This window comes from Filicampus tigris, chromosome 21 (genome assembly GCF_054856515.1).
Source record: "Filicampus tigris isolate MCC_2025a chromosome 21, RoL_Ftig_1.0, whole genome shotgun sequence".
Classification (NCBI taxonomy): Eukaryota; Metazoa; Chordata; class Actinopteri; order Syngnathiformes; family Syngnathidae; genus Filicampus; species Filicampus tigris.
In genome coordinates this window covers 4505011-4524050 of record NC_141237.1, presented here as the reverse complement: position 1 = coordinate 4524050, position 19040 = coordinate 4505011, and the positions used below count along the sequence as shown (strand labels likewise).

Genomic DNA, 19040 nt, shown 5'->3' with positions numbered 1-19040 from the left:
GAAAAGGGAGGGCGGGGTCGAAGTGATCCTTTCGGAATTTGATTAGCTGACAGCCGCAAGACTGTCTCGTTGCCGGCCAATCGCGCGTTGGCTGGTGGCGTAGCAGTCACGCCTTCTTCCTGCTCTGAGGCAATAAAGTCAAGTCAAAAGACTGGACCTTCCAGTTGGTGCATTTTTTTTCCTCATATTGTTTCACGAGTGTACATGCTTGCCCATCCCAAAAAGCAAGGAGACAAGATGCAACATAGTACCTTTGTACATTTAAATCTTTATTTTTAATTAATTTTTTTATTAGGAGTACAGTAATCTTGAGATATACTTTTTCATTTTCAAGGCGACCCTACACAATGTACAGAGCAGTTAAAATAAAATAAAAAAAATCCATACAAAAAATAATCAGACAAAAATATTATCAATGCTCAACTCAACATGACAATAGTGCATGTGCGACCACCCAAAATAGTTAACATTTTTAGGAGTTTCAAAGATTATAATACAAGTTTTGTAATTGTTTAGTATTCTCAGCCAAATGTTAACTTATCAAACTCAAACTGTAAAGACAAGTATTTGTGTAGTAAAATTTAGAGTTTGGATGTATATATGCGACTGTGTCATCTGCAAAAAGTTTTCCATAGCATTCAGAAAAAATTGCAGGGAGAACATGAACATTGGTGGAAAAAAATAAGGGGGTCAAGAGGTGAACCTTGATGCACACCATGTTGCTGAATTAAATGTATCAGATATGCAATCTTGATAACGCCTTGTCTTGCTCCTTTCTTTAAAGTAGCCCATTGCTCTTTGTCTTTCTTCCATCAACTTACTAATGCATTGCTTTCTTTTAACTTACTTTCATTTTCCTCACAAGCTCCCCCACTCAAAATTAGGCCCCAAAAATGAGGAACCCAGAGAAGGTGGTGTCGTCATCTTCGTCAGCGAAGAGCCCATTAAAAAGTTCTCCCCCGACTACCTGCAGCCACACTTTGTCCCCGGGCTGCAGTTGCAGCACGGTGCCCCCAGCCGCCTGGTCCTCGCCGCTCTGGTAGCTGTCTGTGGTGTGAAGCACCTTGGCGCCGTTTTTCACCAGGGCCACCTTCACGTTCCTGGAGAAGACGGTGATGTGATAGGTGAAAAAGTATGCGCCGGCTGCCGAGCATGTGAACCTTCCGGTTTGGGGATCGTAATGGTTTTGTTGGTTGTAAATAATCCTGTCAAACCGGATGGGCGTGTGCGCCGTCGGGAGTTTGCTCTGCGCGGTGAGTCCCACGGAGAAAGCGCTTTTGGAGATGACCAAAGCATCTCCCTGCTCGCCTTTGTCGCCCTTGTCTCCTCGAGACCCCCGGTCGCCCCTTTGACCAACGCCGCCTTTTGGACCCGGAACGCCCAGTTCCCCTTTAGGCCCCAGCCTACCCGGAGGACCCATCGGTCCCTGAATGCCTCGATCCCCACGAAGACCCGTTTCCCCCTTCGGACCCTGTGGTCCAGAAAATCCCTCTTCACCTTTGGGTCCCTGGGGTCCGGGTAACCCAAGCTCGCCTTTATTTCCTTTCAGTCCGATGGGCCCCTCGATTCCTTGGGGCCCCATTTTCCCAGGCGGCCCATGGTCTCCATTGTCCCCCCTTTTCCCCTTGAGCCCTGCTTGGCCAGGTGCACCTGGACAAACACAGAAGATCGTATTTCAGATATCGTGGAGCATCGATTTTACAACACAGTGACAGGATGCTGTTTTGAGCACCTTCAAAAGTAATTCATGGCCTTACCAGTCGGACCCGCATCTCCCTTTTCTCCATCCTTTCCCGCTGGTCCCACCGCACCAATTCCACCTTACCGGGACAAAGTTAAGCGTCAAAAACACAGCGGCTGACACTTAATATTGACCATTTTTTAAAAAATCAATAAAATAACATTTAAAAAGCGTAGCTACTCACCTGTGTCCCCTTTCTCGCCTCGCAGTCCGTCCCTGCCGTCTCTTCCGGGTGCCCCATTGTGCCCCGGATCCCCAGGGATGCCGGGATAGCCACAAACGCAGCCCTTGTTATTACCGCTCGGTCCATCGTCCTGCGCAACGCACCCGAGTCCCAGCAGGAGGAGCAAGAGAGTGCCGCTGACGCTCGCCTGTGACATGGCTAAGCTAATAACGCTCGATGTGTTATCTTCAAATGGGTTTTAATGTGATCTGGGGAGCAAAAGTGAAGAACTGGACTTGGCAGGAACTTTGGACCTCAATTCAATTGGGCGCTTGAGCGCTTTTTTTTTTGGCTTACTTATTGTGTTTGTGAGTTACACATCACCTGAGTGTGGCGCTAATATTAAACTTGGGAGGACCAGGCAGGCTTTAAAAGTCAACGGTTCAGCCATATTTTTTTTGTTTTTTTTAACATTAGAACTGGTTGATCCAAAAGTATTTATCAAAAACGAGACAAGCGGTTAAGGCCATTGTAACTTAATTTGATTGATTTCATCCACTGTATTGCACAAAAACACATTTACATCATATAATGTGAATGTATTGTACTAATACAACCGAACTGATCAATCATTGGTTGTATTTTCATACGCCGAAGCTGCACTTTCTCTGCCGCCAAATTACACTTTTGTCAATAAGTAAACTGGATTAAACATGAAAAACACTCAAGTAGATGTTTTGTCTCGACTAAACCAGGACGCTGTAGTCAGTGCATCCACAGGAAGCTGCTGCCCTAATGACTTTGTCGTCCGGTTGCCTCTTTGTTATTAGATTGCAGTCGGCAAGTAGGGACGAGCAGGCAGGCAGGAGGGACGAAACCCGGGGAGGGAGATAAGTCAATATCATCATTGCAAAGTGAACACACCCCCATGCTGCTATATACGTAGCCAACAGTGGAATTAAAGTCAACACGCCACTGTTCAGGTTATTGTGATCGAAAAAAAAAATATGCATGAATGTGACTTTTATTTGGGGTAGGGGAAAAATCCACGGCGTATATTTTTCAAGCATATTTTTCTTAAAGGGTACTCAGTATTTATTTTTAAAGTTTTGAAACCATCTTTGATTAAAATCAGGAAGACAAAAAAAAAAAAATAAAATAAAATAAGGCAGCCGTCAGTTCACGACTTTATATACACAAACACACTAACATATTAGGTTCATGTATTTTATTATTTCCTTTTCTCCAGTAAGCCTCCAGATAAAATTCATACTGGGAAAAGAAATACCATAAACATGACCAAAACTTGAAGAGAGAAAAAAAAAAAAAAGTGCACATTTTGAGGCAAGTGTAGCAGGAGCTGGACCCGTGTGGTCTAGTTCCGTAAACCAGGCACGACGTGAGGCTGACTGAGCACACGATGACACAATAAGCAATTGCTGTCAAACAATCACCCGTGGTAAATGTCATTCAAGATTCAAGAAGCATGCCTCTTTCACAGCATCGACCAACACTGATGGCTTGTTTGACATTTTAATCCTATGTCGGGGGGCGCGGGGGGGGGGGGGGGCTAAATTGCGCACTTAAGATGTTGCACACAAAATCATAAAGCGGGAGTGACAGCAGAGCGGAAGACAACAAAGAGGAGAAGACATCGTGGTTGAAAGCAGCAGTTTAGGTTAGCGGAAGGCAGAGCAGGCTACGTTGCACAGTGTTAGTGGAAACGAGAAGAAGGTAGGGCCGGTCTACTACATGATCTGACGGTGCATACCGTAGCCCGTCATGCCCGACTGAGACGCTCCGCGGTTGCTGCCCATCTGAAGGCTGATCAAACTCTGGCCCTGGCGCAGCTGCTCCTCGGTGAACTCTCGTCGATAGCCCTGCGCTTTCCTGCCGACGGAGAGTCACACGGCACACGGGGCGGGGGGGCGGGGGGGGGGGGGGTGTCATGGCGCCGACGTGGGAGGAGGAAGAGGGGGAGACGGGAGGTTTTTACCTGTGGAACCAGTCTGGGTCGCCTTTGTAGAGGCCGTCGTCATTGGTGACGGCCACGCTGCCCAATGCCATCAGGGTGCGCTGCACCGCAGCCATGTCTTTCCCTGCAATTTGGGATGCGACAATGTGACCTGGTGCAAATGCTTTTTTTTTTTTTTTTTTTTGTAAAAGTTAAAAATATCCATGTATTACTGAATTGGAAAAAACACATTTATTTGAGCGATGAGGATTTTGACAACAGTATAGTAAATCCCAGGTAAACTTTTAGAGTGAAAAATATTTTTTAAACTTTTTTTCAATTCACCATTGTGACCAGTGCATGTTTAGCGATAAAACCAAAACAATTACAATGTATATTTATTGATCATTAACTGTTTTTTTTTTAATCCTACAATTACGTTAATTAATTTTTTTCCAAGTACTTCGAGAATATTTTCTCTGGAGTATGTAATAATTTGACCCGGATCACAACAGGAGCGTTACCCCTTATAAACCAATTATTTTTGACTTCAAAAAAGACTTTATTTTATTTTTTTTTTTACCTTCCCAGAGGTCTACCGTTTGGAATATGTCCGTTTTGGTGACGCCGTAGGCCTCAGCAGCCTGCAGGAACTGAGATATTTTCTCCATTTGCTTGAAGGCCATCTGGGACTCGGAGATCTTCTTGACCGGCTCCTTGCCCTCAGGATAAAGGCTGTTGATGAGCCGACACAGGACCTGGCAACCACGTGGAAGTCGAGTTAAAAAAATTCCAAAAAAAAAAAAAACCAACAACCCGGATCTACCATTTTTGCCTTTAAAAAAAAAGACTTTGCTTCAAATAATTCAGATGCTCCCGGCAGTGTTGGCACACTCACCGTCCCATCCATCAGCCATTTTTGAAAGCCCTCCCTGCCCGCCGGCGGCTTCTCCGCGCTGCCGGCGCACTGGGCCACGATCCAGTCGACAAGCCGCTGCTCCAGGTCCGGGTCGTACTTCTGCTCGATCTTTTCTTGCACCTCTCGGCTCAGGCCGTAACTGGGGCCCCTGTTCGCCATGGCAACGCTTCCCTGACCTTTCACCCGGTCTAATAAAAATCAGATTTTGCTTCATTTTGAGGATCCAGACTGACTTTGTGCGTGTTGTGATCTAGACACCATGCTGGAGGTAGCAAAGCAACCCCAGAATGTTTCGTATTGTGCCGGGACAATTTCCCTTAAGATAACCACAATATTAGGAACATCTCTCAGGTTGCATTAAGGTTTGACAAAACGACCTAAAATAATTTCTATTTTTATGACCAGAATATTTGTGGTCGCTCTCAGCTGGCAGTGATGTCATCATGAGCGCCATACCTAATATTTTTATTCTAATTTTCAGGTGACCACAATATTAGGTACACTTTTCGGTATGATGCGGCACAACCGCAACAATAAACGTATTATGAATCATACGACTGCGCGGTCGCGTTATATCGCTCACATCTTTCGATGCCATGATCTGGATGTGCAGGTGTACCTAATGAAGTGGCCTGGAAGGAAGGGTGTGGCCCCTGGCAAACGTCCCATCCAGGGACACATTATTGCCATGGCGACCGTGTCAAACCTGTTTCCGGCATGCCGCAAAATAAATAAATAAATACAGGGATGCGTGTGTCCCCTCGTGCGCGGGACGCCACATGGGGGTCTATTTTTAGCACCGCGCTAAAAATCAATGACGTCAGCCCTTTCTGGCGCATTGTCAACGATTGCATGCATGTCATCTTGTATGTTCAACGTCGATATGAAATGAGTGAAATCCGACCATTGCGCAGTAACTAACATTTCAACACCTACACACACACTCGCGCGCGCGCGCGCGCAGTTGACTTACAGTTAGAGGAGGTGTTGCGTGGTCGCGTCCCGCCTTGTCACAGCAGCGTGTCAATTCCACGAAGGATGCCGGGGTCCTGGAGCATCCATGAAGGGCAGCAGAAGCGCGTCGGGGCCGGGGCTTGGGCGTGTGGCGCGCTCAGTCTCGCTTGTGCGCGGGAGGGGGGAGGACACGCCTTTTTATATATACGAGGGAGGGGAGGGGTGGGGTGGGAGGGGGATGGGGGCGATTACAGCCAGCGGTCACTGCAGTCCGTGTAAGCGACTGGAAGCCTCACAACTGATGCATTTATTGATCGTTTCGCCCCTATTGTGCGTTTGGTCCCTGGCGAAAACATGAATGGGCACTTTGGATACACTCGCAGAATTTAATCCAACGCAAGATGATGTCAAAATGAAATAAAAGTGTGTGTAGTCATTGTAAAGGAGATCAGGTCATCAGCATGAATGTGCGCCCACTTGTCACACTGGTCAACATGGTGAAATAGTGGTTAGATTGTCTGCCTCGCAGTATTGACGTTTGAATTTCTGACTCCTGCCTTTCTGTTTGGAATTTGCATTTTGTTTGCATGTGAAATGTTTTTTTTTTTTTTTAATTGCTGTTTAGAAGGAGGAACATCAATCAGTGGTTTGAGAATAGCAGTTTACACAATCCTTTGTGACTTTTTTATTTTTTTATTTTTAGACCCTCTTTTACCCTAACATTTGAAGACATTTGAAAAAAACGTAAGTAAGTTCCTGGGATCGAATGGCTGGACTGTGAAAAGACAAATAATAAAAAAAAAAAACTAACACCAAAAGTAATAAAAAAAAATAACAACCAAACTTAAAGGTTTTCCAAAAAATAAAAACAAAACTACTAAATTCAAGCTAACTGAATTCAACCCTTACAAGAATAAAAAATTGATGAATGGACATTATGGGCAGCAAGTAGTGGTCAGTATGTCCGCTTCGACGTCAATATTCGTCGTTCTTCAGAGAGGATAAAGAATATATGACTGAGTAGTGTTATATTGTCTTTTTATATGAGTCGCTACAATTTGTGTTCAATCCGTCGCTTACAAGCACTGCAACATAGATGCTAATTGGCGTTAGCATTAGGTTAGCAGACTGAAGCGGAGTGATTGTGAAGTGCATTGAGTTCATACCTCGAAAACTCATAAATCAGGTCAATCCCTGTAAGTGCGGCTCTGCTTACCGTTTAGGCTTTGACAAGGTAGGAGAGGCGTCACAACCGAGGAGGATGGCTTTTACACAGTGTAGCTCAAAAGTGGTTCTGGATCTTTGCCCAGCCAAGTTGGTCATGTCATGGGCGGAGAAACTCTGTGTGGGGGTGGTTTTGTAAATTATAACCATTATAACTGTTATGCAAGAGTTGGGCGGAAATGCTGACAGCCACAATAGATTGTTTTGCAGTATATTGCACAAATGTACTTTCAGGTCCTGCATGAATTCTGTACGGCATGACTTATTTATTTTTTTTTTAAGTTGAATATCATGCGCAATGGACTCCTTGAATTGTTTTTCCATTTGTGATATTTGCAAAAATTTCGGACTTTATTGCTGTAAACGAGACCAAAAATGCACAATTGTGACCAACATGTGGCTTTCATTTGTTTAGAATTCATGTAAACCCTATAGAGAACGCGTGGAGCATGATTAAAATGAATCTATGAGGGAGGATTGCTAATTAGGAAGTCGATTTTCAATAATGCATACTGGTGTTTTTGTTCAATTAAATACCTATTACCATAAAAGTGAATCTCCTCAAAAATGTCTTAGCTGTGAACCACATTCAGGAAAACAAAAATAAGAATTTGGAACACGGTGTTTGGGTTCGGGGGAGACCATTCCGTTGCTCCTGCCTCATAAATCAGGTCCAATTTCAAGAACAGCCGCCTTCAATTGATGTTCTCGCCCATGCGTGAGGACACAAAGATGACAGACGGAGGCGAGGTAAAAGGTCGCAGCCCTCCGTTAAAAGCGACTGGCGCCGCCCCATTGAGCACAGCCCGGCGAAGGGCCAATTACGTTAATAATCAACAGCCCAGCTGGGCCATGCTGCCATAAAGAATGTCACGCTAGATTCCAGCGCAAGTTCTCGCGGCCGGAAAAAGCTGCAAAACGTGCATCAAACCGGCATCACTTGCGATTCAACGATAGAAAGTACTGCACTGACAGTGTGCAGAGGTTTTATTGGGCCCACAAGGGTGAAATTTTAAAAAAGGCACAGGAACTCTATAGACTTGTGTCAGTAAAAAGGAAGGGAGAGGAGCAGCAGTAGAAGTGAGTGACCCCGTCTAATACTGAAATGCAACTTAAAATGCAAGGAAAATACAAAGTGAGAGGGTAAAAGGTCTTTTTTTTTGGAGGGGGGGGGGGGGCAAAAGAAACTTGCCTTGTTTGGTAGTAAACAGTCTTTCGACGCCGAGCCCCGCCCGGCTCACGCCGCCGCCCCGGTACCTTGTAATCACACCATGGTGGTCAACTTGTCTATGAGGTCGTCGATAGTGTAGACCATGAGCTTGATGTCGTCCTTCTCCGACATGCGGTGCTGGCCGTGGCGCCGCAGGATGACGTCCACGTCGGCGCTGAGCACGCGCTCGGCCACCTGCATGGAGATGTGCCACGGCACGTCCTCGTCCTTCAGGCCGTGGATGAGGCGCACGGGGCACGTGATCGGCAGAGGGCTGTGCAGCACGCAGTGGTTCTCGGCCTCGCGCAGGAAGTCCATGCTGAACTTGTACAGGCCCTCCTCAGAGTGCTTGGTCGGTACCGTCCACTCGCCCTTCTCCTGGAACTGCATCTTCGTCTACGCGGTACGACATTGGCGAGTCTCAGGCAAAGGCTCGAATGACGGCGGCAGCACTGCTAACAATGTACTAAAACGGTACATTCGAGGAGTCGGATAATATTTGAGGCGAGGCAGCACATGACTAATGTCCCACCTCTAATGGAAGAGAGTTGAACGAGGTGACGATATGGTCGGCGGCGGTGGAGATCCCCACCAAGGCGGCAGTCTTCTCCGGACGTGCGATGGCCGCCAGCAGCATGAGCCAGCCTCCGATACTGGAGCCCACCAGTATCTACAAGGAAACAAAAGCATGGCTGGGAACATGATGCAAGAACCTACCACCTATACCTAATGATGTGTCCTTGGTGGGTACATTACATGGCCCTACTACTTCAGTTCGTGGCAAAGTGGTATAACAGTGACACCTTGTGGTTAAACAGTGACACTAACAAAGAAACGTAATCTGGACTGCCACAGACAGCAGTACTTTTTCCCAATCATGTGTGGGCTCTGTTTCACATTAAAACAAACAAAAAAAATCCGTTCAAAATGAATACCCCTCTTTGAGGATGTGAGGCATGTATCACCTGTGGGCCCTCTGCAAATTCATCCAGCATATAAAGGACATCTTTTTTCCACGTGCCAATGGTTCCCTCCGCTAGGACCCCTTCTGAGGCCCCGTGTCCAGTGTAGTCAAACCTATGTGAGCACAAAAAGGACAAATGTCAAAGATGAAGGACGACAGTGTGCTACAGCAGCTGTACTTTCTTCTCTCGCCATGGCCCAGCAGGGTGCGCCCCCTAATTTAGGCAGTTTAATGAAGCCTCAAACATGCATGCGCCCCCTGGTGGTTGGCTGACTGCAGCTTGAGGAAGTACCTGCTGATGACCAGGTTAATTTAATGGGCGCAGCCAAAATCGTGATCACAGTTAAAATCCGATTAACTGTGAAGCCCTATCTTGAAGAAAGCATGCTTAGCATCTTATTTGGAGTCTTCTTTTTAACTCTTTAATGAGGCGCAATATCTGGTCTCCCATTTCCTGACAGCAGGTGCAGAGGAATACTTTCAAGTGTGCTTTAAATAAGATGAAGTCTGTTTAAATGTGAGGGAGGTTTGGACCCTGCTATAAACAGGTTCAATGTACACCACGCAAGCGTTTTTTTTTTCTGCTGGCTCACCTGAGGTACGAGTGGCCGAGTGACCGGCAGAATTCTTCTAGCGCTTCAGCTTTCTGACCATTCATGTTGGACCCGTAGCCAGGCAGGAAGACAACCCCTGGACTTTTGCCCTTAACCATCCTATAAGCCAGCTTGGGAAGATCTGGTCTGGTGGCATACTGGAGTGTGGACTTGTGCCTGCGGTCTTCTGGTGGACACACAAGTGTTCGTGTTGCATGTTATGTAAATGTCAACATGGAGGAAACATGACATAATCGAAGAAAGGCAAACTCCTCAAGGAGAGAATTTCACCACTGGTGGCTGGCGCGTTTAAGACGACGACGAAGGCATGTTTAACGTTAATGACTCTCAAATTATGTCCGACTGTAATGTAATGTAATTCAGTGACGAGAACAAAATGTACAGTCCAATGTTTTTAAAACGACGCAGTCCTTCAAAGCCACACCCCCTCGTGTACGTTTCTGACCACCGGAGCGAACACAAGCCGTGTTTATCATGCCGAGACGACAATTTGAGAACCGGACAAACCTTTCGAGTGTGTGTCGGACGAAGCGGCGGAGCCTCCATGGCTTAAAAAGCGTGAAAGTCCTCTGCGACAAGATCTCAGCGCGACGGCTGCCATACTGGAGCGCAATCCAGCGACTGGGGAAAGTCTCGCGAGAAGTGGCCGCCCGGTCTCGTTCAAGGAAAAATCGATTCTGGTAACATAGACATCGTATATACCGCCTTGAGTACGTCCATCCGTTGCTAGGGACAGGGATGCGCGTACGCCATATTGAATGTGTCGGCTCTGCCCATGAAAGAATGCAAGGGAGGAAATAGTTGATTTACTTTATTTATTTAACCTTTATTTTTTTTGGTAAGGTATTTGAGAAATTATTCATTTGCAGTGCCGAATAAAGCAAAGCAAATACATATATAATAAACGACATATTTGTACATATTACATCATAGCACAATGGTGAATAAAATGTTTGTAACAGTTGTAGTAATAATGTAGTGGAATATTTCTTTTTTTATTATTTCAGTGTTCCTGTCGTTTGAGGCAAAAAATTGAATAGGTTCAAAAGTAGTCTGGCCTTTGGATATGAAGAGGTTTTAAAACTGCTGAAATGAAGAGTGCATGTAGTGGTATGCATGGTGAGCAAAGAGCAAATATGGGTCTTGTCTATTTTTGATCAAATAGCGAATGTTTTACACACTATATTGCTTTTTAATCAAAACCAAGATATAGTAGGCTGGCCCGTTTCACAGAGAAAACTTGAAAATTGTGTAGAGTCGTAGTTAATTTAGGTAATAACACAGTCATGCCAAGAGTGATTAAAAAGACGACGCTAAGCTAATAAATACGCAAGCTGAGGCAGGGTTAGGTAAACAACAACGGAGTTTCTTTTTTAATGCGTTAAAATGGCTGCAGTTGGCTATTACAAGGAAAGTAGCTGGGGCCCCTAGTGAGTTTGCGACTGTCATGTGAAGTGTCAGAGTGGAACATGACTCAGAGCGTCACAGGCGGAAGGTCACCAAGCGGAGGAGCGGAGCGGAGCGGAAGCGGGACCCGGGGGGGCGGTGGGGGGGGGGGGGTGAAGAAGCCAGTCCGCCATTGTGGAAGATGGCAGGGGGGATATTCCCGTAAAACGGTCGTCACGTTCCCGTTGACTCACTCCCGCGCTCCGACACCCATCTCGTTCACAGCCCAATACATTCGTCGATAAACGGCGACGTCGTCGTGTGCTCCCGGTGGGCTCCGCTGCCTGCCACCGCCGTAAGGCTGAACGTTCGCGGAGGGATCGGACAGCCGGAGAACCGAGGCAGGGAGGCGGGAGGGGAGGGAGAGAGCGCGGCGGAGGAGGAGTGCACACGGGCGGACGGACAGTGTGCTGAACAGCCATCGGCCCCGCTTCCTGGAGGATGTCTGCGACCACAGTGGACCACCAGCAGGTCGGTTTCGGCCACGCTTAGCTTCACTTGACGGTAGCGGATCGGGTGGTAAAGGCTCGCTGGCTGGGAAAGTTTGCCGACAGCAGTTGGATCCTAGTGGGGATGCCATATCAACAAAACGCTGCGAAATGTGATAGCTGTTTAGCCGCCCGGAAACGCAGGCAGGCCGACCCGAGTTCACGGTGCGAGCCGGTTGGAGCCGGTCGGCGTTGCGGCACCTTTTAACTGGATGCCTCGGCGTTTGACATCCGCTTAATAATAAGGAGCAAGTAGGCTGCAAGCTGCGGCTAGCCCACTGACATGTTCATCCACTAAACACTACAGCATCATGTATGTGCTAATGCAGTCATTCCCAACCAACGAACCGTAAGAGATCATCAGGTGCGCCTCGAGAAAGCATCCGATTTCACTACATTGGACCGAAAATGATTTATTCCCTGCTAATAGCGTATCTTTGTTCCACTGGTACTCTCCATGCCAGCGATGTACACTGACAGGCAGAGCAATTCAATTCTCTTGCACTAGATGGCATAGGTGCATAATTAACCTGTCCATCCACTTTTTGTGCCATCTTTGTTTGGTGGTGTGCCTTTATGAAAAGTCAGTCAATGTTGTGCTAATGCAATCTTTTCCACCATTCCAGAGACCTAAAGGACAGGGAAATAAAGGTAAGTGACCGTGGAGGTACATTCTGCTCCAAAACGTACGCGCGTTTCCCAGCTTGGACTACTGCACGGATATGACCAGAAATGAAATATTTATGTGTATTACAGTCTACCCCGCCGCGATTTAATGTTGCGCTCTTTTCCGCGCAGTGCAAAACGGATCAATGCATCAAAAGGACGGCGTGAACGATGATGACTTTGAGCCTTACATAAGCAGCCAGACAAATCAGGTAATATGGGATAATTTAATAGTCATGGCCATGCGCGCGCGCCGTGCACTGGATCCAAGGAGCTGGCCAGTGTAAAGCATAACCTGGCGCCATTAAAAAGTGACAACATAGTCGCAGAGACGGTCACCATGGAACATTCACTCAATGATTCCCAATCGCTGTGAACTGCTTAATCAATTGAAGTATCCCGCGTATCCACTTGTTCTGCCATTCACACAACAGAATCAGTCAAGTCTCGGCGTGGGATTTTTTTTTTTTTTGCCCCCCAATGTAAATTGTGTGCCTTGGCTCGACAATGGTTGTGAAACGGTGCATTAATGAGTTGCAATGTCTTCACCGTGCAGGGTAACAGCTACCCACCCATGTCTGATCCCTACATGCCCAGCTACTATGCGCCGTCTATTGGATTCCCGTACTCTCTTGGAGAGGCCGCCTGGTCCACAGCGGGAGACCCGCCCATGCCCTACCTGACCACCTACGGACAGATGAGCAACGGCGAGCCGCACTTCATCCCCGATGGCGTGTTTAGCCAGCCGGGCGCCCTGGGCAACACGCCTCCCTTTCTGGGCCAGCACGGTTTCAACTTCTTCCCCGGCAACGCTGACTTTTCCACCTGGGGCACCAGCGTGTCCCAGGGCCAGTCCACGCAGACCTCCGTCTACAGTAACAGCTACGGCTACGCGCCCAGCTCGCTGGGCCGGGCCATCGCAGACGGGCAGGCCGGCTTCGGGAGCGACGCGCAGCTCAGCAAGATGCCGGCGTTGAACAGCATCGAGCAGAGCATGGCGGGGCTCAAACTGGGCACGGACATGGTCGCGGCCGTCACCAAAACCGTGGGCTCGCCCTTAGCGGGCACGGCCGGGATGAGCGGCGTGGCGGCCAATCACCTCCCGCCGCCCGCGAGCTCGTCGGCGGGCAAACCCGCCTCGTGGGCGGCCATCGCCAAGAAGCCGGCCAAGCCGCAGCTCAAGGCCAAGCCCAAAGCCAACATGGGGATCGTGGGCGCCGCCATTCCCCCGCCGCCCATCAAGCACAACATGAACATTGGCACCTGGGATGACAAGGGCCCCCTGAACAAGCCGCCGCTAGCTCAGACCATGATGCCCACGCCGCCGCTGGTGCAGCAGCCTCTTCTCGCTCAGCCCCCGGCCTTACTGCAGAGCCCTTTGCCCCATCAGCCGCAGCACCAGCACCAGCCCCAGCACCAGCACCAGCACCAGCACCAGCACCAGCACCAGCCCTTCCACCTCCAGTCCCTGCAGTCCCCGCAACACCCGCAGTCCCTCCCGCCCGGCCCCCTGCACCTGGCCTCCCACCCCGGCCCCCCGCAGGCCCTCCACCAGCATCAACCCCAGCAGCCCGGCCCCCCGCCCAACCGCTGGCTGGCTCCCAGGAACCGGGGCGACGGCTTCGGCATGGGCGTGGGCATCCCGATGAACGCCTCGCTGTGCTCGGCCGAAGCGCACCCCGTGCTGGAGAAACTGCGCGCCCTCAACAACTACAACCCCAAAGAGTTTGAGTGGAACTTGAAAAACGGACGCGTTTTCATTATTAAGAGCTATTCGGAAGACGACATCCACCGCTCCATCAAGTACGCCATCTGGTGCAGCACAGAACACGGCAACAAGCGCCTGGACGGCGCCTACCGCTCGCTGGGCGGCAAGGGGCCCTTGTACCTGCTCTTCAGCGTCAACGGCAGCGGCCACTTCTGCGGCGTGGCCGAGATGCGCTCGCCGGTGGACTACAACGCCTACGCCGGCGTCTGGTCTCAGGACAAGTGGAAGGGCAAGTTCGAGGTCAAGTGGGCCTTCATCAAGGACGTGCCCAACAACCAGCTGCGACACATCCGGCTGGAGAACAATGACAACAAGCCGGTGACCAACTCCAGGGACACTCAGGAGGTGCCCCTGGAGAAGGCCAAGCAAGTGCTTAAAATCATCGCCGCTTACAAGCATACCACCTCAATCTTTGATGACTTTGCACATTACGAGAAACGCCAGGAAGAAGAGGAGGCTTTGAGGAAGGTAAGCGCAACCGACACCACGGGCGGCGACACGGTGGGTGGGGGCGAAGTCCCTTCAGAATGCGCCGGGAGACCCTTGACTTGTTCGCTTTTTGTTGACTGCCGCATCGGTCAGCTTTCTTAGTGCCCAGCCGACGTGGATCCGCGCAGTCGGTTAATTGCTTGAAACAGAACGCAGCGGCAGTGAGTCCTCGGTGTTAGACCGGATCCGTACCTTATAGCACGGGACAGCAATCAAGGCTGGTACTGCCTTGAAAGAGAACATTTTTGTCTGCATTAGTATTTCGCTATTACTTATTATTACTAAATTATTCGTACCACACACTTACCATATTTTTCGGACTATAAGTCGCCCACTTTTTTTTTCCACAGTTTGGCTGGACTTATACTTTCATATTAAAATTAGAGCTCGGACTGCCACCCAAAATCCCCGTTCCCCGTGATACGGCATACGTTATTTGCCATGACTGCTTCTTCTACTTGCTTACGGGCAATCTTTTTGTCAAATAAATTTCCCCCCAAAATGCGATTCATACGCCGGAGCGACTTGTGTTTTTTTTCTTTGGCAACATTATTTTACTGGTGTGACTTACAGTCTGAAAAATACGGTAAATATCGGTGTTGTTGTTTGTAACGGTTGTACTCAACCTGTGTGGTTCCTCAATGGTCAGTGGGCTTTTCCACCTTCAAGGCACTCAAAAGCGCTTTACACTGCTCGACTTCCCGTATAACACGTACACACGCTCTCTTTTCACTGAGTCACCGCCTGAAAAATCAGCTGATCCACCTGCCCAGTCTGCTATAAGTGGATGTTCCTGACAAGTCATGCTTACTAACAAGCGGCTTCAAAAAAAAAAACAATAATAAAAAAAAAAGCCAGATTTATCCACAGTGCGATGAGCTCCCCAAGAGGGGAGGGATATCCGAGGAGGGGGGGCCTAGAAATAGCCCACATTCCCGGCATTCCCTGTTTTGAGACAAAGGCAGATGCAGGCCATGAGCTCCCTTTGAACGCCAAACTTTTGAGGCAGTAACCTTACTCAGTGGTCTTAACACTCCCGGTTTTCAGGCTGGATACGCAAGGCGCTAGGGAAGAGCAATCAAATTTAAATATACATCACAATGTAGTACGATTCACCCCCCTACCCCCACCCAAAAAAAAAAAATTGGCGGAAAAATTGAAAAAGAAAAATCAGACCGTATAAGGCGAAATTGTAGAGTATGAAGGATGGCAGTGCAGCATAAGATCCTGAAGTGATCAAGATTGTGTTTGCTGTAAATCATTCAGCCCTTCGCCCCAAAGTGTGACGTTTTAACACCTGAGCAAGTCGAAAGCAGCAGGGCGGGAGGAGAGAGTCTCGGGGTGTTAAATCCTCACAGCCCTGTCCTGGCTTTGCGCCGTTTCCTTTCACCGTCGATATAACCCAAGAACCCGTCGTATTCGCGGCGCCACGTCTGCGTCATAAAAGGTGGAAAATCCCCGGCTTCGAAACAGCCGACGTAGAAGGGGCTTCAGTAACAACTGTGACCGCAGAACACGGCGCTCGAAATGCCCGCCGCAATATCGCTGCGACACACACAACACCGTCTTATAACGGGGTTCCATATAGTCGCCCGTACACGTAGTGCAATAGTGAAAGAGCGCGTGCTGCTGTACTCATAATAGAGACATTGAGTATATTAATAGTTATGATGCCCAGAGGTATGAGCGCGGAGGTCAGCGCACAAAAGGATTCATTCAGCGACTGCGTCCTATTAGAAGCGTCACCGCAGCAACCGTTCCAACGCTGATTTGATCCAAAGAGATAATTTAGTAGCATTATGTACACAAAAATAAATGGACATATCTTAAGGGTTCTTATGAAAGGAGTAAGAGTGAAACCTTGAATCAGACCACTGCATTGGTTATACATTAAAAGATATCAAACCTCAGGTAGCTGGAATATATCCTACTCGGCCGGGTGACAACGAGGCGCTCTAAAGCAGCCGCACCGCTCGAAGCCCTTGTTCGCACGTTGGCTCTCAAGTCAGACTTAAAAACAAAAAAAAATTCTCCCACTCACCCCCCTTTGTTGTTCTGCTTTTCTCTGCATGATGTGCACACACTCACGGCGGACGATGAGGCGCTCCAAAGTGGATTTTTTTCCCCCTGAAACGTGACAGCTATAAATTAGAAATCAGCGTCCAAAATACATTTTGGGACAAAATGCTGCTGACCAGTGTCAATCTTATCAATTAGCTTTTAGCTAAAATCTGCTTTAGCGGTTCCACATTATTGGTGAACATTTTGTACAATTTCCTACTAAATTTGGTGCAGGCTGTTACGACAAACTCAAGAAAAACAAGCCCGCAGCTGTTTGTGTTCCTTGTTGTGTCGCCACCTCCCAACGATGTCTTCTCTCTCTTTCTCTCTCTCTCGTTGGCAGGAACGCAGTCGAAATAAACAGTAACCTTCGAGCAAACAAGACGTGCGACACTAATGACGTAGGACCTTCAAAACGACGACAACAACAAAAGTTGCCTAACCACGAGGAGGACGACAAAACGTAACATGGCAACGCTCGATGTGTGTATTTTTGCTTTTCAGAGTCGCCTGCTTTGAAAGCACTTTCATCGCCTCACTCTTTTTAACTTTGTTTGCAACTAACTTGACTAATCAGCGTCGTCGCCATGTTGTTTTTGCTTTTTTATTTGTAATCATTTTAGCCTCTCTTGTTTGGAATCAGTATCCAGGTGAGTTAATTTGGGGAAACACAATCACGCCAATCAGAGGATGTATGTACCCGCATATCAAAAAGAATGCGACGACGGGCTCATCTTCTCTGTTTTTCTGTTTTGTTTTTTTTTCTTCTCTTGTGATTCTTAAGTGCTTTCTGTCTGAGGAGAATGTGGCCGACTCACTAGCGACAATAAAGAAATGAGCCGTGTTTAGCGAAGAAAAAAAAAAAAAAAAAAAAAAAAAGCCTTGTGTTTGTCTTCATTTGGACCAAGTTGAATGAGTTGACGACGTTGCTACAGCAGAGCGTTATCAAACGTTACCTTGATTACTTCCGCTCGGATTTACTAGCAATTAGTTTTGTTTAGTCAAATTGGAAGCCGCTAAAGACAACAACAACAAGCGACAGCTGCTGCCATTATCCGCCTCAGCTACTTAAGCTTTTTCGGAATCATTTTTAATTAGTGGAAACTGTGTTAGCACAATTGAAATGAATTATAGTGACAAAAAAAAAAAAAAAAAAATCATGTCAAATGGGAAGACCATTGTGCTAAAGAAGACAAAAAAACAACAACCTTGTATTAACTATTAATAAATAAAATGGTTATGGTAAAAATTTGTTTCATTTGAGGGGGGTGGGGTTTAAGTCACACAAGTGTTAATTTTCTTGTAAAAGGGGTTTTGTTCTTCAATAATAGATTTATGTACATTTGTATACAGTTTATATATGCATGCAGTATATTGTTTCACAATTTTATTATATTAAACACTGGTACAACATTATATCCATTCTTAGAAATCTAATTACACACATTTTATTCTAGTTTACATTTAAAAATGTCCATCTTTTTTTTTCTTTAAACAAGCTCAATTGCATCCAAATATATTTCAGGTTTTTGGTGTCTTCTTTTTCCTCATATTTTTTTTTTATTTGAATAAAACCCTGATTCATATCTGTCTTAATCTGCGTAAGTGCGCACTTCTCCTTTACCGAAATGTATCCACTTCACGAGTGACATATCAAGGTGCTGATTAGATCAAACGGCATGATTCTTGCACAGGTCAACTATATATGGATTTTATTTTACATAGATATGAAAATGTTGCAACATACATTTTATCATTAAAAAAAACCCCATCTAATTACACCAAAATACAATTTAGTGTATGCTATTTAAATTATTATAATATGTGTTTATATGTGTCCAACATTTTATGTTTCTTAACAAATCCCAACTGTACAAAAATAAAAAGATTACTTCATTTCTAATTATTGTATTCACTTCAATTGTAGTTGAATTGTGTTATATTCTGCTGTAACGTCACCCAGCAAGGCCCCGTGTGTCCGCTAGAGAGCGCCATTCGACAGCTATTCTGTTCCTCCATCCAATTGCCTCAGTGGTCAAACAAAAAGCCTCTCCAATAAACAGCAAGACCCTCTCCTTCCTCTCGAGCCCTCCAACTCCTCCAGAGCCAATTAAACCAGGACGAGAAGCACTTGTTGTGCCTCCACAGCTTTTTTTCCCTTTTTTTTTTTTTTAATACGACAGCTTTCCTAATGCCAGCTCGCCAAAGCTGTGCGGCGAGCGCGGGAGGAGTGAGAAAATGTCCCATTATGTGCGTCGGGGGGGCGAAGAAAGAGCTGTAATTACAACACTGCAGGCTTTTGGACTGGCAACTTGTTAACTTGTGCATCGACCAGGTTTTCTGGGGGGGGGGGGGGGGGATAACACTCTTGCCGCTTTT

The 19040-nt window shown here is 47.1% G+C and overlaps 4 protein-coding genes across 7 annotated transcripts in view; 1 reads left to right on the top strand and 3 right to left on the bottom strand.

Moving 5' to 3' along the window:
- Positions 1-248: 248 nt before the first annotated feature.
- Positions 249-2968, bottom strand: c1qtnf9 (C1q and TNF related 9). The gene is made up of 3 exons (XM_086021533.1): positions 1926-2968; positions 1758-1820; positions 249-1650 (listed from the first exon to the last, which is right to left on the bottom strand). Exons 1-3 carry the CDS (start codon positions 2119-2121, stop codon positions 881-883), a joined length of 1029 nt encoding a protein of 342 aa, XP_085877659.1. The 5' UTR covers positions 2122-2968; the 3' UTR covers positions 249-880.
- A 149-nt stretch (positions 2969-3117) lies between these two features.
- On the bottom strand, positions 3118-7759 carry tagln3b (transgelin 3b). The gene is made up of 5 exons (XM_086021542.1): positions 5751-7759; positions 4757-4965; positions 4442-4616; positions 3901-4003; positions 3118-3794 (listed from the first exon to the last, which is right to left on the bottom strand). The coding sequence occupies exons 2-5, from the start codon at positions 4934-4936 to the stop codon at positions 3653-3655; spliced, it is 600 nt and encodes a 199-aa protein (XP_085877668.1). The 5' UTR covers positions 4937-4965; positions 5751-7759; the 3' UTR covers positions 3118-3652.
- Positions 7760-7924: 165 nt separating this feature from the next.
- Positions 7925-19040, bottom strand: part of abhd10b (abhydrolase domain containing 10, depalmitoylase b) — a 117878-nt gene continuing 106762 nt past the window's right edge. For 2 of the 4 annotated variants that reach the window (XM_086021537.1, XM_086021534.1), the window contains 4 exons: positions 9723-9909; positions 9131-9242; positions 8698-8835; positions 7925-8561 (listed from right to left, as the gene is read on the bottom strand). In XM_086021537.1, the coding sequence (XP_085877663.1) occupies positions 8220-8561; positions 8698-8835; positions 9131-9242; positions 9723-9909 (779 nt within the window). In that variant the 3' untranslated portion in view covers positions 7925-8219. Of the gene's footprint in view, positions 8562-8697; positions 8836-9130; positions 9243-9722; positions 9910-10250; positions 10383-16641; positions 16728-19040 lie in introns of those variants that run through there. The other 2 variants (XM_086021538.1, XM_086021539.1) reach the window with 2 other exon arrangements.
- Positions 11299-18543, top strand: ythdf3 (YTH N6-methyladenosine RNA binding protein F3). Its single transcript, XM_086021532.1, has 5 exons — positions 11299-11660; positions 12304-12328; positions 12476-12555; positions 12900-14579; positions 17005-18543. The coding sequence occupies exons 1-5, from the start codon at positions 11631-11633 to the stop codon at positions 17026-17028; spliced, it is 1839 nt and encodes a 612-aa protein (XP_085877658.1). The 5' UTR covers positions 11299-11630; the 3' UTR covers positions 17029-18543.